This window comes from Bactrocera neohumeralis, chromosome 4 (genome assembly GCF_024586455.1).
Source record: "Bactrocera neohumeralis isolate Rockhampton chromosome 4, APGP_CSIRO_Bneo_wtdbg2-racon-allhic-juicebox.fasta_v2, whole genome shotgun sequence".
NCBI classification, from domain to species: domain Eukaryota; kingdom Metazoa; phylum Arthropoda; class Insecta; order Diptera; family Tephritidae; genus Bactrocera; species Bactrocera neohumeralis.
This window is the reverse complement of record NC_065921.1, coordinates 81,520,334-81,546,831: the sequence shown is the minus strand read 5'-3', so window position 1 is coordinate 81,546,831 and position 26,498 is coordinate 81,520,334. Positions and strand designations below refer to the sequence as shown.

The 26,498-nt window shown below is 35.8% G+C and overlaps 4 protein-coding genes across 6 annotated transcripts in view; 2 read left to right on the top strand and 2 right to left on the bottom strand.

The window, feature by feature from the left end:
- The first annotated feature begins 165 nt into the window (after window positions 1-165).
- On the top strand, window positions 166-10,859 carry LOC126756967 (uncharacterized protein KIAA0930 homolog). 2 transcript variants are annotated; one of them, XM_050470498.1, is made up of 10 exons: window positions 166-430; window positions 487-997; window positions 1,674-1,840; window positions 1,901-2,182; window positions 2,242-2,382; window positions 2,456-2,637; window positions 2,734-2,981; window positions 7,583-9,172; window positions 9,468-9,617; window positions 10,785-10,859. In XM_050470498.1, exons 2-10 carry the CDS (start codon window positions 883-885, stop codon window positions 10,823-10,825), a joined length of 2,916 nt encoding a protein of 971 aa, XP_050326455.1. In that variant the 5' UTR covers window positions 166-430; window positions 487-882; the 3' UTR covers window positions 10,826-10,859. The 2 variants fall into 2 exon arrangements, with proteins under 2 accessions (XP_050326455.1, XP_050326456.1); XM_050470499.1 differs by lacking the exon at window positions 7,583-9,172 and having other exon boundaries at window positions 172-997.
- Window positions 10,860-16,012: 5,153 nt separating this feature from the next.
- On the top strand, window positions 16,013-23,963 carry LOC126756970 (spondin-1). The gene is made up of 9 exons (XM_050470501.1): window positions 16,013-16,522; window positions 21,125-21,519; window positions 21,608-21,938; window positions 21,998-22,128; window positions 22,188-22,413; window positions 22,475-22,646; window positions 22,773-23,242; window positions 23,305-23,472; window positions 23,581-23,963. The coding sequence occupies exons 1-9, from the start codon at window positions 16,324-16,326 to the stop codon at window positions 23,829-23,831; spliced, it is 2,343 nt and encodes a 780-aa protein (XP_050326458.1). The 5' UTR covers window positions 16,013-16,323; the 3' UTR covers window positions 23,832-23,963.
- Window positions 16,593-20,585, bottom strand: LOC126756966 (uncharacterized). The gene is made up of 5 exons (XM_050470497.1): window positions 18,199-20,585; window positions 17,945-18,133; window positions 17,805-17,879; window positions 17,701-17,745; window positions 16,593-17,629 (listed from the first exon to the last, which is right to left on the bottom strand). The coding sequence occupies exons 1-5, from the start codon at window positions 20,353-20,355 to the stop codon at window positions 16,796-16,798; spliced, it is 3,300 nt and encodes a 1,099-aa protein (XP_050326454.1). The 5' UTR covers window positions 20,356-20,585; the 3' UTR covers window positions 16,593-16,795.
- Window positions 23,964-25,292: 1,329 nt separating the features above from the next.
- The window catches only part of LOC126756977 (zinc transporter 1), a 33,172-nt gene continuing 31,966 nt past the window's right edge, over window positions 25,293-26,498 (bottom strand). For both annotated transcript variants that reach the window (XM_050470516.1, XM_050470517.1), the window contains one exon: window positions 25,293-26,435. In XM_050470516.1, the coding sequence (XP_050326473.1) occupies window positions 25,747-26,435 (689 nt within the window). In that variant the 3' untranslated portion in view covers window positions 25,293-25,746. The remainder of the gene's footprint in view (window positions 26,436-26,498) is intronic.

The following is a 26,498-nucleotide window of genomic DNA, read 5'->3' as shown; positions in this document are numbered from 1 at the left end:
TTCATCCATAGATGTCACTATATGCTATTCGCGCCTAGTTCACATTCGTTCGAATGCGGTCGGCAACCCTTGTGCTCACTGTCATAATCAGCTGCCCTCTACTGATTTCTTTGTTTACAAAACAAATTTTGTTTTGCTTGGTTGAATTTTATTATGTACTTATTTTGATATCACCTAAATATTTTGTATTTGCGCAGTAGAAGGTGAAGAGAATGTACACCAATCATATATAAAATTGAATATGAATTAGAGTATTATCATCGCGCGATAAATGGTTGAAAGAACGCAAGCCAACTCGTTAGCCACATACAAAGAAACCATTCAGCAGCATATTTAATGCAATTCCAGACGCTTTACGCAAAGATTTTGCAAAACCAGCTGGCATGTGTACATATTGCGCCGAGGTGTAGCGACATCGCATGTGCAAATCGTGGTATTGGTGACACACAGTTAACATAGCTACATACATATATATATATATTTTAGAATTGTTGACTGATTCGCTGTTGGGCTGTGTGTTCGTGAGGTCAAAAAGTAGATGCGAAACGTTTGTTGCAGCAAAAGTGCCAGACAGCTCGGTTTAGTTGAACGGCGACAGATTTTCGATTTTTGCCTGCTATTTTTTCTGCGAATTTTGTAACTTTTTAGATATTTGGAAGTTTTTCTTTTAACATTCAGTGCGTTCCTACTTGATAATGTGCAAATACAATTTTTTAAAATGTATTTTATAACATGTTTATGCAAATTTTATAAGTGAAAAAGCTGAAAAAATACACTACCCTGCTGCGTGAGTAATTTTAAGCAAAGAAGTGAAAATCCCCTTTTGATTTCATCATAACGGAAGTGTAATTTTTAAGTGAAGTACTGAAACAACGATACACAATGTCATTAGCCAGCGCTGCAGGGATTTTATTAAAACCACAGACACCATTACAACAGTTGCTAGAGGATATAAATTTTCAACGCACCAAAGAAATGCGACAATTGCTCAAAGATGGTTAGTATTTTTGTTAATACTATAAAATATTCTTCTGCAGCTGCTGTTTAATAAACAAAAATACATATATAAATCACATTTTATGTTTTTAAATTTACATACACCATGAAAAATTATGTACATTTGTTCATTATCGATTTATCAAATATTTCTTTATCCTGTGCCAACGCCGTGAAGCGCTTTGTTGTTATTGTATGGTCATGCTGCTTCAAACTGTGCCTGCTCCGGCAGATTAACTACACATGCGTACGTGCATATAATTAGCTCTATGAAGGAATAGAAATGGCTGTGCAGATTTGGCATTATATAAAATTTATATATTTATGTACAAATATGTATGTACCTGCATTGCATGTGTGCATAAGAACATGTTTACATGTTCGCTTTATTTTTATCGTCAAATGTTAAGGGTGGTTGATGTGTTTTTATTGTAAGTGCAACCGGCGTTTTTATCTTGTCTGCGGCAGTGAATCACATATTGTTTTTAGTTTTTTAATCATATGATATTTGTAGTTTAACATTTTTTAATTTTAAATTTGCATTTACTACGCAAATTTATTTATAAATATGTATTTATATGCAATTCAAAAAAAAAAACAGAAAAGCATTTCCATCCTTGTTTATATTTTTTTACAAATATATACTAAGTTAAGTAAATTTGTTTAAATTTTTACAGATAGCGGGTTTGTTGTGCTCCAAGGCACTACATATTGGACAGATTTATTCGTACGACATTTTCTATTTCAAACCGAACCAGTGCACAGCATAGATTCCGATGATTTGCTCTTCTTCGTACGCAAAAAACACGTGAAAAGTTCTTCCCGACATATGCCAAAATATGAGGTAAAGCATTTCCTATCCAAATATACTAATTATATTAAAGCCATAATCTCTTATTTACAGACAGAGGTTGATGTTTTTCGTAAGGACTCGCGTAAACTTCCAATCGGTGATCCGGACGTCGACTGGGAGGAGACGGTCTATTTAAATATGGTTATACATCAATTCGACTACACACTCACATTAGCTATTTGCACACGCACATCGCCAAAGGAATTGCAGGTGTTGAGACGTCACTCTCAGCGCGTATATGCTAGTCCTAGTCGCCGAAAAATGGATACCAAAGGTGAAGGCGAGGAGATAACATATCCGCATATCTGTTTTATGGTGGACAATTTCGACGAGGTAAAATGTTTTAAAATACTTATTTTTAACTACTCACACAAACTAGCGACACTTTGCAGGTGTTCAGCGATATCTTGGTGCGCGATGGTGAAATGGTGTGCGTGGAATTGGTTGCCAATGACAAAGATGGTTCGGTGCAAGGTGTCATTTTTCTGGGCTCAATACGCTATGATGCGCTCAAAAAGGTCTATGATGCGAGGGTATGCTGCTTTGTTGCTTAAAAATATATTACCACTTTGCTTAAAAGTTTGTACGTATGCTTGTCATTTGTAGCAATCTAGCCTCAGTTCGAAAGTGGCGCAACGCATGTCCTTTGGTCTGTTTAGCAGCGGCGCCGGTGTGCAAACACGTTGCGAATTTGTGCGCATGAAGGGACCACAAGGCAAGGGACACGCCGAAATGGCTGTTACAAAACCCAAAGGTTCAGGCGTGGAGACGCCCACCAGTGAACCGGGGTATGTTGTGGTGAAATGTGTGCTAATTAAAATTTTCATTTCACGCTTTCTGCCTATGCTTATTTATATAATGTGCTTTAATTTCGCTTGTTATAGCTTTTGCGCTACCGACATGTGGGACGATTGGGAGGAGGAAAATGACGACTATTGCACATATCGTCATCAACGTCGTCTAAGTGATCCCAGCGCTAATTTAAATAATTTCTCGCGTTACGCTTGGCGCACAAAAGGTGCACCTGATGCGGTCGGCGGCACTGCGGGCGCTAAGGCGCGTTCGGAGAATGAAGGGCTCGATTCGTTGGCGAATGAGGTGTCTGAAATTGAGGCTGGCGACTTACGTGATGGTAAATACAGTATATACAGCTTTAAATTATTAAATTAATAATTAATTTATACTTTTTTATATTTGTCTAATTACTCAAATATTTAAAATTATTTTTACGCATATTCAAAAGTACCATCTGATCAAATTTGACGCGGACTGCATCATTTAAACTGCGTGCGCAAACCGAATCGATACAAATATTTTTCCTAGAGTCTTACAACAAAAGTATAGAAAATTATATTAAGCGTTGTCATGTTTGTATTGGTCCAGTAGGCTATTTTGAAGGTGTTTATTAAAATTTTGAAAGTAATTTTTTGTCAGTCCGGCTCAAATTCGATCATTTGGTATGGAAAACATACAATTTACCTCAAATTTTAACTCTCTTATAAAATATATTTTTAATGCTCATTATTTGTTGGTAACTTAAAGTCATACAATTTTTTCGTTTACTAAATAGTTTATTATAATTGGTAATTTTCATTTCTTCTAGTTTTTTTTTTTGAAAATGTGCAAATTCACCACAAACACTCATCACTGCGTTATTGATGCATTTTCGTCATTTTCAAGCGCTGCTAATTTGTGACACTTTCACAAGACACTAACGAATTTTGCATGCTTTTCAAATTCAATATATTTCAAAATGATTTATCTATGTTTATATATTTTTTTAATATATGTATATTCTTGTGCTTAGTAATTTCACCCCACAACATTAGAATGTCTTTATACTCTGAACAGGGTATATTAAGTATGCCTTGAAGTTTATAATACCTAGAATGTAACGTCAGAGATCATAAAATGTATATTTAAATGATCAGCATGTCGCGCTGAATCGATTTAGCCATGTCTGACTGTCTGTATATGCGTGAACTAGTCCCTCAGTATTTAAGATAACGGTCTTAAATTTATTATACGATCTTTTCTCCTCAAAAAGCTGCATATTTGTCGGAAACGCCAATATTGCGCCGTTATAACATATAGCTGCAGTCCAAACTCACCGAACAAAATCATGTTTTTCTATGGAGAACTTTTTATTTTACAAGATATCCTCATGCAATTTGGCATAGGTGTTGGTTGAAGGCAGCGCTACAATTTCCGATATATATTGTTCACATCGGACTACTATAGCTTATAGCTGCCATACAAACTGACCGATCAAAATGCAGATTAAGATCTTTTGATACCCTTTAATGCTAAGAAAATGCATTTTTAGAGGGTATATTTAATTTCTTTGCAGTTCAAGTTAACGTTTTTTCTTGTTGTTCAATAAAATTATGAAATGTAAATTTTTGAAGTTCACAACTTTACTTTTTATATCAATTTGTGCTGCTTGCACTCTGAATTCAACTTGTTATCAACTTTTTGTTGTTGTTGTTGCGTCCAAAAATATTCCTTACACTTCTTTCCGGGTCCCTTCATTTTTCGTAGACCCAACTGTCACAATCCTTGTTTATCACAACTGTTTGTACTACACTGCGTATGAGCAACGTATTGTCATTGATTGCCTTTGATACTGCCAAAAGTTGCGTATACGCAGGTGCTACCTTCATAAAAGAATTTAATGTCTTGGAAAAAAGGCAAAATTTATAAAATTGAAATTTTGAATTTTTTTTTTTGTTTCTTAAAATTTTTTGTAAAAAAATAGCAGTTATGACACTTATATTTACTAATTTTTCAATTTTCTATTATCACTATGTATTGTACTCTACTATTTACTACCAAAGCTTATCTATGTAAAATACTTTTACTAACTATATTTAATCTACATTAAGTTGTTTGTACTTTTCTTATATTATATACACTTGTATTATAATTTTTCGCTTGCTTTACTACTATCATATTATCCCACCCATCCTATTCTTGTTATTGTAACGTGTTGCTACTCAATTTCGGTTTTCCTTTTATTTACACTCCTTAATTTGTTTACCAACAAAGTAAATATAGAAATATATCACAGAACAAAGCTCTACTTCTTCTTCTTCTACTATGGTTTGGCGTACAACTGCTGAACAATTAAAATCAAACAAACAAAAAAAAAGAAGAAAAACTGTCGAACAATCAAACAATATGTGTATCACAACAAAGAAACTAGATGGCCGAGAAAGCAGGACTTGGAATACACACATATTTATTTCATTTGTACAAATTTTTACAAAAGCTCATTATGCCATTTGACTCTATTTGAAACCCAAATGCATTTTAAATTTTCATTTTTATAATTTCATTTTGTCTGTTCAATTTGTGAATTAGTAGTTGCTCCGAAATGTGCAGTCCCCCGTTTTTTAGTTTTGAAAAAAATTTCTATAAATACATATTTTTTGCAATATATTATTTAAGAAAATCGGCCATTTGGCCATTGTAATTTACCACAAACTAGATTTGTTCGTGCAGCTGTATTTATATTAAAAAAAAAATTTAAAAAAAAAATCGATTATCAACGAAACTGGTTAAAATAGTGCTTGAATTTCAAAAAAATAAAATTTTTGTGATATGTGATTTTATGATCATAAATACATACGTATATTGGGTAGTCGAAAAAGTCTTTTCGTATTTTGTCGATAGATGTCGTTGCAGTCGTATATCCATATAAATAGTTATGATTAAAAATTTACTGTTTCATGAAGGTTCTCGTTATAGTGATCAGATTTGAGCCGGACTGACAACAAAACATTTCACGAATTTTGATGAAAATCTTTATTAACGACCTTGAAAAAGGCTTCTGAGGCAATACAAGCCAAAATGCAATGAAATTTTCCATACCCTTCTCATACACCTCGCGATGGCTTTCGGAGCCTTCAGCTAATAATTTTTTAAGGCTCTAATGGGTTTTCCACGAATGTTTTGCTCACAAATCCGTTGGTTTACGACGTATTACTTCACGTAGATGCCTCCAACGAATTCATGCTGAACTACACCACGGTAATCAAAGAAACCGATGGGTATCACCTTGAGTTTCGAACGACTTTGACGTGGTTTGTTGCTGTAGCGGAAGAGTTCTTGGCCGGATAAAAATCCGGGTCCGTTCCGGTTTCTTAGAATCGATTTTCGTGGGAACGGTTTGACGCGGTTTCAACGGTTTCGGCTCATTTTTAGAACGCCAATCGCTAGATTATTGAACAGTTTCGACCTCATATCCATAAACAGACATCCGGTGACCAATGATAACGTGTTTGATAAATATAGCTTACTAGCCTACCTTGTCAAGCAGCTATTCCCGATCTCTACTCGACGTTGTTTTTGCAAAACATTCAGGTTTTTGGGTACGAATCTAGCATTAACACGCTTCACATCTAAAACCTTGATCGAAATGTGTTGAGTCGTTACATAAGAGATTTTGAGATCCCCTGATATCTTTCTGTCCGCAGCACAATCATGTAGGGCCCTCAGCTATCTTATCAAGCATCTCTTTTGCGACTTCTACTCGACGTCCATTCAGGTCCTTTGGTATCAGCATAGCATTGACCCGCTTCATAACCAAAACATTAGCCAAAATGTGTTGAGTCGATTCATAAGAGATGTTGAGATACTCTGTTATCTCTCTAAGGCCAACGCGACACAGTTTATTTAACTTTTTCGATGGAATCTTCATTAACAGAGGAGGCAATCTACTCTTCTTTTTCTTTATTGGTGTAGAGTAGTCGAGTTAACAACAGCGCGCCAGTGGTTTCTCCTCTTTGCTATGTGGTGCCACTTGATGATTCCAAGCGAAGCCAGGTCCTTCTTCACTGTTCCTTCCAACGGAGTGGAGGTCTTCCTCTTCTTCTGCAAACCAATCTAGCAACTTCTTTATCGATTCGCTTTGCGTGGACTGTTTAAAGAAACCAGTCCGAGTCAAATTTGATCAAATGACACTTTCTTTAATTCCAAAAATGCCTATAAAACAAATACTAAGTTGGAAGGATAGAGCCTTTAAGAGACAAACAGACCTAACGCTGCTAAGTCTGCTAAGGCACAGCTAAGTGTTACAAAAATTGAGAACTTCATTCTGGTACCTACCATAAGAGGTGCCTCATTGCATGCTTTTTCCATTGGTCTGCATGGAGATTGATCTCAGGTTCTACTTACGAATATCTGAGGATCGTGGAACGCCATTTCTGGGTCTATTATTTTGGTCTCTCCACCGAAAATAAAGTCGATTCTCTTTTTTGATAGCTCTAAGGTCCGCTTTCACGTCCAACTTCTTCGTACTAAGCTAGGCAATATCATCTAGACAGTTTAGACTCACACTAGCTTAAGATTCGCTAGCGTCGTTACAGATCCTACATTATGGTACTTCTTTCAAAACCTATATTTTCTGACATTTTGTTATTATGCTTATGTCTTCAATACTGTACAACGGCCCTTTTACAACTACTCTCCAAATCACGTCCTTCACTCAACCGTAGCACAGCAGCAGTCCCTCCATTCCAACATTCCTCATTTATACAACAGTCTTTCTCTTTTAAAATATTTTTCTACGCTTTCATTTTTCTCTCTTTTTTACATATACTTTTACAATATTTTTACTTTACATAACTGTTATTATACTTATTTTCGATATTATTTCGACTCTCTAGAAATTACTTATGATTTGTGGTCTCACTTAGTAAAACGATGCCAACGATCTATATTTCATTGTAGATCTACGTCCTGCTTTCTCGGCATCCGAGGCAAAACTACATCTCAATCCGAACTGTGAGGCAGCTAATGCGGCTGCGGTTAAGCTACCGATTTCACCCGAAAACGAAGTGAAACACGGCGTACCAGAGCAAACGACCAAAGTTGCAAGCGTGAACAGTGTGCCCATCGCTGAGGCAGTGGAAGCCACTGCGGCGACAATTAACTCACCGACCTCGCATGCAAGCACTACGGGTTGCAGCAATTGTTTTGGCGGTAAAAAGTGCAAACGTTGGGTCGGTGCGTCGAGCGATAAGAATACGCCCGAGATGTCCGAGGTATATTGTCCCACATGTGATGATGCGGCTAATGAGACGCCAGCATGCCTCAATAAAATGCCCGACAAGAAGTCCAAACCCAAACATAAAACCATACTGAGTGTCGAAAGCGAATTGATTGTGAGCAAGCGCGGTAGTCTACGGTTGACAGGTGGCGCGTCGAAGCCGAAAACCGTTGTGCGTAGCGCCTCATTGAGTGCAGCCGATCGTAAGCCGAAACGCACGTTAAGTCCAGCGGCCGACAAGAGGGATAAGACTAAAATGAAAGAGAAAGACAAGGATAAGGATAAAGATAAGGTTAAGGATAAAAGCAAAACTACGAATTTACTCGCCAAGGTTTCACCGAAACGCATCAGGTCCAAAGCAGACGCTGCGTCCACAACAAAAACTAAGAACAATAACGCATCCAAAGATACGAAAGACAACAAAACAGTTAAGGAGTGCATTAGCAATAATAACAGCGCGGTAGAGCAAGAGCCTACGACACAGCAAGCCGAAGAATATGAAATCGCCGATGATGCGACTTCGTTGAATGGCAGCGCGGCGGAAGCGTCCGAAGCCAAAATGGCTATACTGAGCGAACAAGACACGAAACTGATGATAAATGTGCGCGGTCGTGAAGAACTGCCCGTTGTAGAGCAGCGTTCACCGCCAAACACGGCCGAGTTAAGTGCACCCAGTAGCGCCGGCAGTGGCCAAACCAATCCATACAGTTTCGATAAATGTGTACGTGTACCTGTAAAATCAGAATGCCATCCATTGCAGCAGCAGCAACAGGCGAAGCAGTCAGTGAGCCAGGAACTGCACGCTGGCGCTGCCGCTGCTGAAACTTTTGATAATAAGCGCGACAATAGTATTTCGCCGACGACAGCCTCAGCAACAACCACATCACGAACAATAAAAACCACAAAACTTCAGTTGGATACTCAAAGTGCAGTCGCAGCCGCTGCGACCAATGATATCAGCGATTGTAATGGCAATTGTCACATGTTGTCATCGCCGCCGCCGTCGTCGAGTGCACAACGTTCGCCGCTTTCGCCACCGCCCTCCGTGTCGGCGGCCAGCGGCAGCGGTGAGAACGGCAGTGTAAGTGATGGCGGCGGTGCTGGCAGTGGCGGGGAGAACGGTCATTCCAATGCGACGTTGCCGCGCGCCAAGCGCAGTGCTGCTCAGCATGCGTTCTATCAACGTGCTCTCAGCTTGGTGCCGAAGCGGCGCACCCCCGATGGCACCAACATTTATTATTGGTGTGATTTGCCGCGTAAGGCGCTCAAAGGTGTGTTGCTTATATTTGATTTTTCCTTCGCAGTTCAAAGACAGTGCGCGAAGTTGGTGTTTGTGACAATGTTTGACAATGCGCTCTCACCACAAGCGCTAAGACAAAGTGTTTATGCTAAGTACTCAGTTTTTGACAGTTCCAGATCTATACTAATCATGTAGATCTCTCTGTTGCTAGGCTATTTGTCAGCCTAATTTCATCAACAGCTTTCCTAGGCACCTAGCCCAAGGAAGAGTTATTGAAAGTGGTTGTACCACTCTCTCATCTCTCTCTCTTTTATTTTTTCTTTTAGAATTAGATGACGGCGCCTACAATCCACTATGGGCAAGTCGTGGCTTCACACAGTCATTCCACTTTTGGAAAGAGAATCGTCGGCAACAGTCCACACCGCTCAATGCATTCCTCACTTATGTGACACTGCCGTGGTGGAGCATTGCTAAAGGTATAGTATAGTAGTTGTTTGATTTTTATACTTTGAACAAACACCTGATCGTTCAGAATTAAGTTCTTGTAAAGGAAACTTTTTTATTTGATAAAATCTTCTTATTTATTGAATACCGGCTAAAACCGGCCGACTTTACTACAGTGCGTCAGCCGTTCTTCCTTTTCGCTGTTTGGCGCCAATTGGTGATTCCAAATGTAGCCAAGTCCTTCTCCAGCTGGTCTTTTCAAAAGAGTGGAGGTCTTCCTCTTGCTCTGCTTACCCCGGCGTATACTCTCAGAGCTGAAATGTTTTTTTTATCCATTCGGACGACATGGCCTAGTCGCAGTTTCTTAATTTGCGAAGGCAAAACTTCCCTCTCCAGGGTTGTGCGCTGGGTTGTCCACAGCAGCGCTAGAATCTCCTTATGCTTATTGTTCAGATCGGACCACTGTAGCTATAGCTGCAATACAAACTGACCAATCAAAATGATAATTAAGATCTTTTTGTACCCTTTAGTGCTGTGAGAAATGCACCTTTAAAGGATATTATAACGGGTGATCCAAGTAGAGATACTTTTTTTCAATAACCTTTTTTTTTGTAGCTGAGAGTGTACACGAAGATCGTGGAGAGTCGATTTTACGTCGAGATCTTAAATCAGAGATTCAAGACCCTTCATTTCATTAAAAAAAAGAACGATTTGGTGTGGTTTGTGGGCCGGTGGAACGTAACCGTCAATGACGACCGAAAATTGATACTGAAATCATGATCTTGGCGACATTTTTGTTCAACAAAACCGTGCTACTTTCCACACATCTCATCAATCAATGGGTTTTTTGAGAGAAGACTTCGATGAGCAGATAATTTCACGTTTTGGGCCGGTCGTTTGATATCGTGTGATATCACACCGTTCGACTTTTTCCTGTGGGGATATGTAAAGTCTAAAGTCTATACGGACAATCCCGCTTCGATTCAGGCATTGGGAACAAAACGTCACGGTTGTCATTCGCCAGTTATCAGTCGAAATGCTTGAACGAGTCATCGAAATCCCCATTAAATTTGAAGTTTCTGCGTTATTTCTGTAAAAAAATAGGGAACCCCGAAATGGATCACCCTTTAGTTATATACCTAATATAAGTTAACGGCTTATCTGTATTTTTTTTAATTTTAATATTTTTTCTATTACAGATTTGCTGGATCATCGTGAAACGCCCATACTAACCTTTTAGTATTAAATTAATAATTTAGTCTCATTTTATTTATCGTTTATTTATAGAAAAACCAAACTATATTCAAAGCTACTTTTTATATAAATACTTAATTTATTTTTTTATAAAATTATTTTTCAATGTTTTTTATAATATATGTTAATTTTTTAATTTTTTTTTTAATTTTTTATATAATTCTTTTAAATATATTTTATATAATTTCATTAATGTTTTTTTATAAAATTGCTTTTAAATTAATTTTAAATATTTTTTTTTTGGTTTTTTTTAAATTTTTTTTTTTATAAAATTGCTTTTTAATGCATTTTGTATATTTTTTTTTTAACTATTTTTTATAAAATTGCTTTTAAATGTATTTTATATAACTTTTTTTTTAATTTTTTTTATAAAATTGTTTTTAAATATATTTTATGTAATTTAAAAAAGTTTTTTTTTTGTAAAATTGCTTTTAAATGTATTTTATATAACTTTTTTTAAATTTGTTTTTATATGATTTAAATTTTTTTTTATAAAATTGCTTTTAAATTAATTTTAAATATTTTTTTTGGTTTTTTTTTAATTTTTTTTAAAAATTGCTTTTTAATGTATTTTGTATATTTTTTTAAAATTATTTTTTATAAAATTGCTTTTAAATGTATTTTATATAACTTTTTTTAAATTTGTTTTTATATGATTTAAAATTTTTTTTTTTATAAAATTGCTTTTAAATGTATTTTGTATAATTTTTTTTTAAATTATTTTTTATAAAATTTCTTTTAAATGTATTTTATATAATTTTTTTTATAAAATTGCTTTTAAATATATTTTATGTAATTTACAAAAGATTGTTTTCATAAAATTGCTTTTAAATGCATTTTATATAATTTTTTAAAAAATTTGTTTTCATAAAATTGCTTTTAAATGCATTTTATATAATTTTTCAAAAAATTTGTTTTTATATAATTTAAAAAAAAAAATTTTATATATGTAATTACTTTTAATTTTTTTTGTATAAAATTATTTTTAAATATTTTGTAGGTACTTATTTTATTTATAAATTGCTTGTACTTAGTTTATATTGACCTTACTCTTACATTTGTAATGCTTTCGATCAGTAACTATTGGCGCTAAAATATTGTGAAGCATTTCTGTTATATTTTGTGTGATTGATTTAATTTTATTTTATTTTACTCATTTAAGTCAATTTATATATGTAAAAGTATGTGATTTTGTTCATTAAGTATTTTTGTGTGAAATTCGGTTTTCTGTGATTTACGCAGTTGTGGTGTTTATACACATTCCTCAAGGTTTTGTTTTCAATTATGTAATAGTTTTAGTCACATAATAATTAAATTTAAATAATTTTTTATTTTATAAACATAAACGTACACATCATCTACAAATTATAGCGCGTAAAGCAAACGAAAACTTAAAGGAACAAACTGATATTCTCGATTCCTACACAAAAACACTACACATACAAGCATAAAAAGTTATAACTGAAACGTACATACTATAATTAAGACATAATACGTACATACATACATAATTAAACATAATTCATTAAAACATGAAAACATGAAAATTAGCCAAAACGAATCTCACATTGCCAGTTGCTGTATAGAAAGTAGCGCAATTCGCTCTATATACATACATACATACAATACTAGTGTGTCAAAATTTTGATAAGATATTCGGTTTTCAGTTTGTAATTCGCCACTTACTTTTAAACACAAAACTACGAACACAACAGCTTTAACGAAAAGTTATCACTTGAGGGCATCAAAACTGACAGCGGCGGCTTGGGATTTGTATGTATTATTAATAGAGACAAAATATATGTATGTATGATTTATAAAAAATAGCATGTGACTGCAAGCATATATATACAAACATATTATGTACCTAAATACAGTTATTTTTGCAGTCAAGCATATTTATGAATAGTTTGTAAACGTTTATTAAAAATGAATGGCATGTTTGTAGAATTAATTGTAGGCGCGTGAATCGACACACAAACACATACAAACATTATTAACTGAAGAATTCACAAATCGCGCGAAAATCTCATATATTCATTCACAAAAATTTAGGAATGAATTAATAAAATGTATTAACTAAAAAGATTGTCATATACGAATTATACAATACATACATACAAATTGAAAAATAATAAAGTCAAACTTATGAAAAAACGTAAAATATAAGGAAAAGCTTTGAACATATAGTACACGGATTTTTAGCACGCCAAGGGCGATCAACTCAGCAGATTCCGCAAAAATACAAAAGTATATTTGATTTTAACTACAACAATAACAATAAAAAACATATCGAGCCTCGTTCGGATCGGTAAGTTTTGGAACGAATTGAAATGGATTTAATGCGGCAAAAAGCAGTTAGTTCAGCGAACGGAAATAAACCGTTTAATAATTAATTTTATCCGGCCAAGGGCTGTACTTTCGAAGATCTAACGGTAAGTTATGGATCGGTAGGTTTTAGATTAAGTTTTAGAAAGATAACGGAATGGTTTGTATACGACAAAGGGCAGTTATTTCAGGAATCGGAATTAACCCGGATTTTATCCCGCCAAGGGCTGTACTTTCGGAGATCTAACCTCGTTTGGATCGGTTAATTTTAGAATAAGTTTTAAAACGATAACGGAATGTACCCGGACTTTATAAGACAAAAGGGAATTACTTCTGCGATCGGAATTAATCCGGATTTTATCCGGTTTAGGGCTGTGCTTTCGGTGATCTAACGTAGTTTGGATCGGTTAGTTTTAGAATAAGTTTTAGAACGATAACAGAATGTACTCGGACTTTATACGACAAAAGGGAATTACTTCTGCGATCAGAATTAATCCGGATTTTATCCGGTTTAGGGCTCTACTTTCGGAGATCTAACCTCGTTTGGATCGGTAAGTAAGATTAAGAACGATGGACAGTTATTTCAGCGATCTAATCCTATTTAGAACGGTAAGTAGCAGTACGAATTATGCCGAAAAGTAGGTTAGGTAAGGTTAGATCGCGGATCCGAAGTATGTTTTAGACGAATTTTAGCCAGCATATTCGGATTGCATATTTTCAGCTTTATTAAACTGAAATTCTTTCAATGACTGTCGCGTTTCTCCCAAAATTGGATTAAGCACTGGTGGAACCTTAAAAAAGGCATCAATATTTCGATTTTCTGCTGCGTCCTATGCACTTTTTTTGGGTCTAAGCGGGCTATAGAGACGATACGGAATGGCGAGAGCAGTCAACCCAATTATTTTTTTGGATGATTAATTAAAAAAACGTTTCCACGACAGTCGGGTGTGGTAAATGTAACTAGAACCCGAATTTTTACACGACCAAAGACTGTCAACTTGGCAGCATTACTCAAAATTACGTCGGCAATATTTTTCTACAAATTATTTCACTACAAAAAGAACCAACAACAACAACAACAACAATTTAAAAAGTAAGGAGCTACAGTCGAGGATTGTTGAAATTCTTTGGTTCTGTTACTTTAGGGAGAAATACCGGTCGTTTGCAGTTATTCAGCTAAATTGAATAAGGATGAGGGCTACTAACTTTGCTTTGTGGAACGTGCTCTGCTCAGAAAATAAAAACTCGTTAACGGTTCACGACTACATGCAGGTGACCGAAGTGTAGACAGGAAATTACACTAACAAATGCGATGGCTGGATTCAGGCGGACGTTGGAAGAATCCGGTGAAACTTAGCAAATGTTTGTTGATAGGGGGGTAATATCTTCAAGCAGCGTTATGCGATTTCTTTCTACTTAATACATATGTATGTATACAACATATTGGGTAGTCAAGTGAAATATGTAAGTAGAAGTTTGATTAGAAATACGAAAAGACTGTTTCGACTATCCAATATTTATGGGGATCTATGCATGTACATATGTACAGTTTAATTTGCATATGTACATATATACATATTTGTGCAACGAAGATATAGATCAGTTATGACGGCGTTGAACTAACTGTAATTGTCATGCGGCTGCTACATATGCAAACAACACTTGTGGCATACATACATATGTAAATACATTAATGCATGCATTAATAAATACAAAGTAATACTTATTAATGAACTCAAAACTAAAAGCGTTTTATTTAATTGTCCACAGCCGTTTTAAAAACCGAGTAACGAGCTTATCAGCGCTAAATTTGAACCTAAAGTTCAAGTAAATCGCATTTGTATGAAAACATATGTACCAAAATGCACATACATATATTACATGTATATACCCTAAACAGTGCATATTAAATTTGCCACAAGCTTGTAACACCCAGAAGGCAAAGTTGAAGACGTTCCACAGTTTTTGAGATATCCAACTGAAGTGTTGCACACGTCCTTTTCTAGCCAAGCTGGCGCTCATTTGTCCAAATGTTGTTGTTGTTGTAGCGGCAGAATTCTGCTGAGTTGAACGTCCTTGACCGAATGAAAAATTGGGTTCCCTTCCGGTAACGTAGACACGACTGTCATGGGTACGGCATTTGTCCAAATCAAGCTGTATGGCAAATTTTTTTTATTTGAGAAATTATCGAAATTTGGCTCAAAATGCTGTATTTTGCTAATTTGTAAGTTCGAACTCAGCAGTTCTTCTTCTTCTTGGCCTCACAAAGGACTACATACAGTAGTTCACTTGCGATCTTTGATCAGTCATCTAAACTAACCTAACCTAACTGTCCACGGTAATGCTATTATTTCCGAACAAATTGCTCAGATCGGACGACTATAGCATATAGCTATCATACAAACTGCTCAAAATTAAGTTCTTGTATAGAAATTTGTTTATTCCTGAATTCCTAGAATAGAATGGTTCAGCCGAGGTTAACGTCTCTTTTTGGTTAAGTCTGCAACCGCATTTGAAACAAAAACAACAAAGATTTATGATAGTTATATAAACTTTTGAAAAAAATATGCTTGATGGCACTACAAATTAGCGAAAACCGACTTCGATTTCGTTTCCTAGACACAGTTATTATGCCGAATGGTCAATTCTTATCAACAAAGATGCTGTTTTTAACTCGTAGACACAAATGGTTGCTCCAATAAATTATGTTATCAGCATATTACGCACATATAGACACATTCGCTATTACATACATGCAGCTATGTACATAAGCACGTACATATGTGTTCGAGCAGCTTCCAGTGCCACTTGATGGCTCATCTTCGCTTATGCTCATCTTTGAGGCATTCAGTCTGAGCGCGTACGTCGTATTGTATAGAAGCATTTAAACTAAGACCCCGTGCATAGTTTAATAATAGCCGCGTTACGCGTTAGCGTGACCAAAGCTGCTGGTGACATTCAAAACGCTAATAGATTCCATTTCAAAATCTACGCTTGCACAGCAAGTGGACAAATTCATTGTGCAATTAACTTAGCATTGAAACAAAAACACCCAATATACGCGTTTATATACAATATACTTATAATTATATATATATAAATCGGTGTAAATAACTGTGTGACCATTAAAACAGTATCGTGTGCGAAAAATAACAAATGAAAATGCAGTGTCAATTACTCAACAAGTGCAACTTGACATTTTTACTGCTATGTTTTGTGGCGTTTCAATTGGCGGCGTGTTGTACGCGTGCACCAACACACCTACCGCACGGCAGGCGTTCACGCGGCGACAACGGTTATAGATTAATTGTGGCTGAGGGTGCCAATGGCTATGTGCCGGGCGAGACCTACACGGGTAAATGTTTATACTCCTGAATGAAAATAATGCAAATACAATTTAGAAGTGTCAAAAATATTGCTGTCAATTTACGCGCATTTAACTTTTGTTTTTATTCATAAAACTAAATAAACATTGTATAAAAAGTATTTTAAAAATATAAATTAATTCACTTTTACTACTTAAAATTAAAATACTAGCAATTCACGTGCACATTTTGATTAAAATTATGGCGGATTAAAAAAAAAATAATAAAAATATGCATATATATGTATATATATATTAATAACATTACATTGTATTGCCAATGCATAGCCTCAGGTGCTGCTTCATTTGTGTGGCCGTAGGCAGAAATGCCTCACATGTCCGGCATGCGTAGTCCCAGTGAAAGGATTGTTGTCGATGCTTTTGCAATGCGACTGCCGTTTGGTATAAACGATTGCACAAGCCACAAATTATGGGATACTGATGTTCGTGCCAATCCAAATCTGCCGCTGTAGCGCATAATTTTCCACATTTCTCACATTGAAATATATGATTGTTGCGCACATGATACTCCAGATTGGCGGCGTTATCAAATTTAACGGCACATTCCGTGCATTTGTATGTAGCACACAGTTTGGTGTGCAAGTGCAGTTCTTTGCGATTCGTAAAGCTGTTTTGGCAATTGTTGCAAGTGGGCGCTAGCGCGTTGTGTCCCTGACGGTGAGCAAAGTATTTCTGCTGTGCCAGAAAATAACGTGGACACTCTTCGCAATAAAATATACCTCGCGCAGTTTTCGGCAAATATGCAAAAGTGTTCAAATAATATTGTACTTTATTTAAGATACGTTTTTTCTCCATAAACCGCGTGTGATATGTTTGCATATACCATAATGAAATCAAATTCACAATACGTTTCGTTTGGCTTATGGTCAGTTCGAATTTATAATGTTCGTTTAAACGTTGCATTAGTCTATTGAAATCTAACTCTAATTGTTCATAGCTTTTGAGGCCTCTACTAAATTTCCAAAGATACTTAAATTCAGCGTAAATTTTCGCAAATGTATTTGCCTTTGCACGCATCTCTTCCAATTGCGCTAAGTTTAACTCATCCTCTGCGTTGGGGTTCATGATGATTTTTAACTAGAAGAATAGGTAAATGTTTTCATTAATATATGAGCATAAAATGATATATAAAAATATGTTTTACTTACGCCTATAGAACATAGTAGCGTGTAGTTTTCTCGCTCTTCTTCCGACTAAAACAAAGAAGCAAAAATATTAATTTAGCAATAAGAGGAATAGTGAAATTACTTACAGCAGTGGAGATCATGCTATCATCAGCTGCATTGTTTTGGCTGTCGCAAGGCAATGTAAGGTTAAAACAGCTTTCCTAAAAGAAAGTAAAATATGCGTATGACAACGAATTGCGAATTAAAGTCACCACAAATATAATACCATAGATGTATTAAAAAACGGTTTATCGTCAGCCATAGTATTTAATTTTAACTGATTTAGCGAATCGTTATGTGTATAATCAATTTCATGTACATATGATAAGGGCTGTTGCTCTTCGCTGGTGCTATCAGCTGCGGCGTGTGAGCTTAAATCGGTTGCTAGAACCGACGGTTTTTCGATTTTCAAATACTATATAAAAGAGATACAAATGAAATTAGCGAAAACTATAACAACTTTTCATAGTTATTACAAACCGGTGTCAAATCTTCTATAATACTCTCAGATGTACTCGCTCCCCAATTATCGGCTTTGTTAACACTGGGAATTTGCAAATCGTCTACATTATTTTCAGCTGGTAGCACGTTGCTACTGTTGGAAAAATTGGCAGACGCATTTTGATTTTGATTTTCATTTGGGAGAATTATATCAACGCTCAATATTTCAATATCCGGTTTCTTTTTAGTTTCACTTTCATTCATAGTTTCCATCGCGTTTTCGAGATCATGCTTTGCCTTCTTTGATTTTTTTTCGTTTTCGTCGCATTGTGTTACACGTTTCGAAATTTTAAATCTGCGTTGCAAATTTCTGCAAAATGTGTGCATTTTGTGTTTCGGTATGACGTTTTCAACATTTTCGGTACTAGTTGGTGAAATTTCAGTTGAAATACACTCGTTTGTTTTTGTAGTTTTTATTGCGAGATCCTTGCTCTTATTATTCTTTTCTTTAGGCGTTGATTGCGTCATAAAATTATTGGAGCTTTTTAAAGTGTTTTCATTGTTTGTGAAAAATTTGGAAAATGGCGGCAATAAACTGTCGACGACTATATCAGATATTTGCAATTGGTCAGCATTAAATAATGACGTGGGGTTATCAGTATAGTTCGTTTGTTGTTGTACTAATAATTTATCAAGTTCTTGTGTAATCAATTCCGTGGTGGCTCTCCCATCGATTGATAACAGCTCAGAAATTTCCTCCAGTTCCATATCAGCCCATTCATTGGATTTATTGAAACTCAGATCAAGCGGTTTTTCAATATCCATTTCATGTGTTGTACTTTTTGATTGCTGACTTATAGTTTCTTCAGTAGAGCCGCAGTTATCGTTTGTCTCAAGGTAACTAATATATGCTTTATGATAAGAACTGAAATCATTCTTTGTAGGGGCATCATATTTAATTTCTATAAGTTTTTCTTCGGTACTATTAGTTTTCATAAGAATTGTTTCTTTGTCTTGAACACTGGTGCTGTTTCCCTTTTTATCCGTGTCTTCTTCTTCATTGGATGCATCGGATAATAGCAAGTCTTCGCTTAAAGTAAATATACTATTGCAGTCTTTCTCAATACAAATTTCTTTATTGTCCAGCGCATTTGTCATTTTTTCACTGCACGACGTATTTGAAGCCTGATCTTTCGAAGCAGATCGAACACATTCTATATCGCCAATATTTGGCAAATTTTCTTGTTCGTTTTGGTTTGCTAGCATGTCGTTTGTATTCCTTTTCAATACACCACTAACAACTTCTTTCCTTTTATTTCCTGTATTCTTTTTGGGCCAATCGGTACTACTTTTGCTTTCATCATCACTTTGCAGAAGAAATTTTTTGCTTTCCAAATATTGCTTTAGTGGTAATTTTTTTCCTATTTGTGCTGCATTTTCAGACTTTTTTTCCTTGTGCTCAGAGCAGTTTACTTCTTCTTTTGTGTAATTATTTTTCTTAATAGAATTTATTGCCATTTTAGGATCTGTTGTAGTACAGTTCATGTTCACTTCAACATTGGTCTTTGTATTTACTATACTTCTACCGAAACTATTGCCATTTTTACTTACAATAGTAATTATTTTAGGTAAGATTTTTGCGTCTGCAGTGTCCGATTCCTTCGACGCCTCACTTCCAAAATTTCTTTGAAGGTTTTTATTGTGCCTGTCTGTGTCTTTTTCCTGCAAGTTTTTATCACTTCCATGCATATTCTTGTGCTCGAAACTGGAAACATTTTCGGAATACTCGGTTTCATTGTTACAGGAGGAATTGGCAGTAGCAATACTTGTAAGTAATTCTTGAATTTCTTTTTCTAATTCCTCGTCGCTGCCAAAACCGGTATCATCTTCATCAGAAGTTGTGTTGCAAATATTTTCATTGTCCGAAAAGGTATTCTCAATGTTTTTATTGGTAAGCAACTCCTCAACGGTGTAAATACTTAAATCATTTCGTTCTTGCTGTTTCCCTTGTAATTCATATCCCAGTTGGTGTTCCCAATATAAATGTCGTACGAAAACAGCCATTTGGGAAAATACACCATTACATTGGACACAAATTAATTGAAAATCATTGCGTTTAGCACACATTTTTATTTCTCCACATTTTGTCCATTCTAATTCTCCAAACTGACTCAACTCATTTTGAGTGTCTCCCATTTTTATCACGTGCGCTTTGTTTCACAAATATATTATTAAATATAGTAATTTGGGAGAGAAAAATCCAATTAGTTTGCAAAATAAAATAATAACACATCAAACGGGACCCCCAACCAAAATAACTGCACTTTTAAATGATTGCGTACGCGCGTTCATTCAAACAGCTGTCTTCAATCTTAATAGTGATGGAAAACGACGAAATTAGATAATATGAATGAAGTATACTGAGAATTTACATTAATTTATTAATGTTTACACGTTTTTAATGGTGACTTGGTGTACTATTCCTTATATATAAGTATAACTATAATTATTTTTTTGTGCAGTAATGTCGGTACATTACACTATTAATATAAGCTCACCTGTGTATTAAAAACATGACCGGTACGCTAAACAGTGGTGGCTATAATAAAATGGCGCTGTAAATACTATTTTATTGCAGAATCAAATGTCCTGATACCCTCACTTTATGCAAGAGTTATAGAGCTGAAAGTTGTGAAAACGGATATACTTCTATAACTCGAAGTTCTCCATAACTCGAACTCTTGAATTGGCGATAGAAGTCAAATTTCATAAGATTTTCCTTCCATAACTTGAAGTTTTTTTGACGATTATGGTGATTCCGAGATAGGGAAGTTCAAGTGTATATGTAAATAGCTTAAAAACTTAATAATTTTTCCAGGAGCAGCATATCTCTCCTAGCGCCACAATAACATTTCCGGAATAATTATTTAATACATACAAACACGTACCATATATCCTTTTTTAGTTCTCTTGATCGGTGCCCAAACTCATGAAAAGGTACAACATTTCACTCATTTCGCCATCACCGCTGAGGCGCATATTGCCCGCCGTCGCGCTCAACCTGCAAGCCCAAAGCGCGTCGGAGGATTTATACTCTTCAGTGATGCTCTAACTAAATTCAGCGATCGTTGTGTCAATACCGTACAGGAGGCAGATGACTTACCCAAAACTGAGGTACAAGTCATGTGGGTGGCACCACCTGCAGGCTCTGGTTGTGTTTCCATATCGGCTATGGTTTACGAAGGTCCTCGCGCATGGTTCTCCGATGACGGACAATTAACACAGGTCGTTTGTGAGCGTAAAACCAATATACACACCGTCAAAAAGGAATGCTGCGCTTGTGATGAAGCTAAATACAATGTAAGAGCGTAAATATTATTGAGTACATCTAGTAGTTATATATGGTCAATTATACGCACTTATGTACATACATATATTTCTTATATAGTTCGTTTTTGAGGGTATTTGGTCCAATGAAACACATCCCCATGATTATCCTTTCGCCGTTTGGTTAACGCATTTCTCAGACGTTATTGGAGCTTCTCATGAGGCCAACTTTTCGTTCTGGGGTGAAAATCATATTGCTACCGATGGTTTCCGATTCTTAGCGGAATTTGGTTCGCCCACGGCTTTGGAAACTGAATTGAGAGCACGTGGACCACGCTTGAGGACTCTTATAAAAGCTGCTGGTCTATGGTATCCGAATGTGAATACAAATACGTCGTCCAAATTTCGTGTTGACCGCACGCATCCAAAGGTGTCAATGGTATCCATGTTTGGTAAGTACAAACTTAATCCATTTCATTGATTGCTAAATTAAATACGTTAAAAAACGTAGGTCCTTCTCCGGATTGGGTCGTTGGTATCAGCGGTGTCGATTTGTGTACTGAAGATTGCTCTTGGAAGGAGTCACTGGACTTTGATCTCTACCCATGGGATGCGGGCACTGACAGTGGCATTAGTTATATGGTAAAATATTGCACCTGCATTTACAATAGCTAAAAATCTACAATTCCATGCTTTTACAGTCGCCTAACTCGGAAACACAACCACGAGAGCGCATGTACCGTATTACTACGATGTACCCCGAAGATCCACGTTCGCCATTCTATAATCCAAAGAGCAGCGTCATGACACCGTTGGCAAAATTATACATTAGACGCGAAAAAATCATCTCTAGAAGCTGCGATGCCAATTTCTTGGAAGCCTTACAGCTAGATGTATCTGACGATGTGGAGGAGCAAGACATCAGACGTATGTATTGAAATTAATTTGCAGACATCTTGTAAATACAGCTCCAAACTCATTATTGCAGCTGAATGCCGTTTAACACCATACACGGACTGGAGTCCTTGCTCAGTAACTTGTGGGAAGGGCATCCGTAAGCGTACGCGTGAATATGTGAACCCAGAAGCGGCCGCTGCTGCTGATTGCTCACGACAAACGGTGTCAAAGGAAATGTGTGCAGCGCCCATAGCTGAATGCAAGTAAGTTTCCACAATAGCCATATGGTCATGTGGATTATATGATTATATATATGTATATATATATTATATGATTATATATACATATGTATATATATATCATATGATTATATATATGTATCTGTTTAGTCAATCGCAGGATAATGATGATGATGAAGGTGAGAATTTAGCACACGCCGTAGCTTTGGTAACAGATGATGGTGAGGGCGCCGGTGTATGCAAGACTACACCCTGGAGTGTTTGGTCCGAATGTTCAGCCAGCTGCGGCATTGGCATTACAATGCGCACGCGCACTTTCATTGATCACACCGGTCGTAAACATTGTCCACATATCAGCACAGTCGAGAAACAAAAATGTATGCGTCCCGATTGCACTTACGAAGAGGTAGAACTACCCGATCCGATGTGCCCGACAACACAATGGAGTGACTGGAGTCCGTGTACAGCCACTTGTGGACGTGGTGTTACCATACGTACGCGACTCTTGCTATTGGAGAATGGTGCAGTGAAGGATAATTGCACTCAGCGTATGGAATTGAATCAGCAAAAGCAGTGCAATGTGCCACAGGATTGCACCATTAACATGGAAATGGCGAAAGGTTAGTTTAATATCTCTGTAAAAATATATCATATAATGTACGAGTTATCGCTTATTATTCAGATATATGTGTGCAGCGTGCGGATAGCGGTCCATGCCGTAGCTCATATAAACGCTATGCTTACAATCGTGACAGCGGGCGTTGTGAGAGCTTCACTTATGGCGGCTGTCGTGGCAATCGCAATAACTTCCTCACCGAGCGTGATTGCTTAAATGCCTGCAGTATGCTGCGTAAGCAATTATACAGATATTAACGACATACTATGTATATTTATATTTATATAAGTACACTTGTATATATACATGTTATTTTTCAAATACCGTTACGTAAACCTTCAGAATCGGCAGAAACAACCAACTCACGTTCCACAACCGCCAATCGCGCACAAACAAGCAATTATCAGTCGCCAGCCTTTCAAACCGTAGATTGTATTATGTCTGAATGGTCTAACTGGTCGGAATGTAGTGTTAGCTGCGGCACAGGCTATTCCAATCGTAGCAGATATATTATTACTCAACCCAGAAATGGTGGTCAACCATGTCCGAAGCGAAAGGTGAAGGTACGAAGCTGCGTAATGGCTGATTGTTGAGCAGAATGGCTGAAACGTGAAAAACAAATACGCATGCAAATGCCCCTGTGTACTAGAAAATAATATGTTGAGTTTATATATCTTTTCAATAAAATCTGCAATCTTGGAAAATCTGCATTACAAGAAGAATAACTTTGTTTCGAATATTGTTTAGGACACAAATTATTGGGTTTAAAAACTCTTATTTATCGAAAATTCACATTATATATCAACAAACACTGTGGACTCCATTTCAGATACAACACTTAATTCCATTGGTTGTCAAAGTAAACACATCTACATATGTATATCCGGTTAAGGATGTTTATTCTAACTGTATATGAAAACTAAAATCAACACAAAGCCAAAACTCAACCAAATTCCTCAACGAGCTTTGACAGTTTTACTGTTAAAAAATGTCTGCCTTTAAATGACGCTTTAAAGTCTCCATCATTATCAGATGACAGTATTGTTTAACATTGTTTTTGTTATAGCAGTTTCCTACATTGCTTGACAGTTTGAATTGGCAGTCTTACATTTCCTTTGGCGGTCATACATTTCCTTACGCGTTACAAGCAAATGCTTTGTATAGTGTTTAAAATTTCTTAGCAAATTATAAAATTGCTCAGTGAAAAGAAAAAGTTATATATAGTAAATGAAAATATGTGGTCTCTCATGAGTGCCTGTTAATGGGTGAAATCTATTCGTTATTTTGTTTGAGTTTCATACGTCAGCTTGTGGCAATATAATCTAAGTGGAAAAGTGCTTAATATATATACTTAGTGTTGGCATAAATTCTGTTACAAAGTTTACAATGCATACTGCGAGGATAAATTCGTAAAGATGAGCACATTTTAAGTCTCCCGTAAAGGCGTTTCCATTCTTCACTCCTGTGAAAAAGAGGTTAGAAATGGTGCAAAAGTTTACCAGCAAGGTGTTTTGGGAGGCGTCGTCAAGCATTTAACCAATACTCTCTTAGTTGGAGCGTATTGTATCATTCAGCAAGACTCTGCTGACAGGGCAAAAACCACTCAGTATTGGTTTAAAAGTAATATTTTTTGCTTCATGGCAGCAGACAATTGGCCGTTTAGAAATTCCAATTTGGATCCATCGGACAGACCCACAGAAGTGTGGAGTCTGAAAATATCTTGGGTTTAAGCAGTATCGTCAATACAAATAGAAAAACTGTGCGGGCTAATATCAATCAATAGGAATCGTTTGAAAGCTGGTGTGAAATCAAAAGATGGTCACTTCGAAAAAAATACTTCGCTCATTTAATATATGCTTCATTAAATAAAATTAACTTTTTTTTAATGGGTTAATGTTACATTTTTATAATCGCCTAAACTTTTAACAGAACTTATGGCAGAACTAAGTTTGTGTAAAGTGAAATATTACTTTATGATGTGCCAATTCGCGCTATCGATGATATTCATTTACCATGTGGAAGCTGGATGACTTTATTTTTATAACTGTAAGTAATTCTTGGTTTTAATTAAACTTAATTTATTTCGATTTATTATTTTATTTTGTATTTTACATATTATTTAATATGTTTTTGGCTTTTCTTAGTACAAATATAATTTCACTCTTAAAACGACAATGACACGAATGGGTGGGTCTTGGATTATACATACATACATATGTACGTGAAATTCTAAATTATTTATGTTAATCATCTTAAAATCAAATTTCTCTACTTGTACTTATTCAGCTTAAAAGCACGTAACTCTTATGAATTAACAAATTACAATAAGTAATTCATATAAAACTTAAAATTATCGTATCAAAACTAAAATTCATTTTTCAAAACACATGTACATGCATTTAAAATCTAGTCTCTTATAACTATTGCTACTTAAATATGTATGAATGAAAATTTATTTGGTAGCATTTTAGCTTTTGGAAAGCTTTGCAGTTACGTTGACATAGCCAATCAACTACTATCATTTGATACATTGATTTCGTCAAGAACTTTAGCATCAGCACAGATTTCAGACTTTTCAACAGTTGATATAGATTCTTCATGTGAATTTACTTCGATCTTATCACATTTTACTACTGCAATTTCCTTAATACTGTCACCATTCGCTATTGTGGCCATCTTCTCCCTTGGTATTTCTTTATCTGGCACACTTTCTTTCGCCTTCTTAACAACTATACTTTTCAAAGTAATTGTATTGAAAGATTTCTCCTCACTTTCGCCAGTACTGTGCTTGTAGACGGATGTTTCGATATTGCCATTTGGTGATGTACTGATTACCTCACGCAGATCCGTACGTGAATCTTTACAGCATACTTTGTCCATACAATCACTAGCGTTACACTGCATTAAACATTCTATAGATGGTGATTTTGGACTTTGAAATTCCGGTTGAATTGTGACTTCAGTAATGCCACGATCTTGGAAATATGTGCGTACATCTTCGATGATTTTTGTGTACAGGCGTGGATTTTCAAACATTATGTGTACAGTAGCTACTGATTTATGTGCTGACAATTGCCAAATGTGCAGATCGTGATAGCTAACGATTTCTGGGAATTTAATTACCAATGTACGTTCAAAATCCTCCATATCAATAGAGCCAGGAATTGTTTGCAAAAGGATTAGGCATGATTGTTTCACTATTTGAATTGGAGAAAGTAGTAAAAAAAAAATTAGTATTTCTTCAATGTAAAATATGTGTT

Excerpts from the sequence above, each read along its gene's own strand:
- LOC126756967 (XM_050470498.1), top strand. The coding sequence starts at position 883 with ATGTCATTAGCCAGCGCTGCAGGGATTTTATTAAAACCACAGACACCA. Across the intron at positions 2,383-2,455 it reads AAAAGGTCTATGATGCGAGG|CAATCTAGCCTCAGTTCGAA; the intron begins GTATGCTGCTTT and ends TGTCATTTGTAG. Across the intron at positions 2,982-7,582 it reads GGCTGGCGACTTACGTGATG|ATCTACGTCCTGCTTTCTCG; the intron begins GTAAATACAGTA and ends ATTTCATTGTAG.
- LOC126756970 (XM_050470501.1), top strand. The coding sequence starts at position 16,324 with ATGAAAATGCAGTGTCAATTACTCAACAAGTGCAACTTGACATTTTTA. Across the intron at positions 16,523-21,124 it reads GCCGGGCGAGACCTACACGG|TTCTCTTGATCGGTGCCCAA; the intron begins GTAAATGTTTAT and ends ATCCTTTTTTAG. Across the intron at positions 21,520-21,607 it reads GTGATGAAGCTAAATACAAT|TTCGTTTTTGAGGGTATTTG; the intron begins GTAAGAGCGTAA and ends TTTCTTATATAG.
- LOC126756966 (XM_050470497.1), bottom strand. The coding sequence starts at position 20,355 with ATGGGAGACACTCAAAATGAGTTGAGTCAGTTTGGAGAATTAGAATGG. Across the intron at positions 17,880-17,944 it reads CGTTTTTTAATACATCTATG|GAAAGCTGTTTTAACCTTAC; the intron begins GTATTATATTTG and ends ACTTTCTTTTAG. Across the intron at positions 17,746-17,804 it reads ATAGCATGATCTCCACTGCT|TCGGAAGAAGAGCGAGAAAA; the intron begins GTAAGTAATTTC and ends TCTTTGTTTTAG.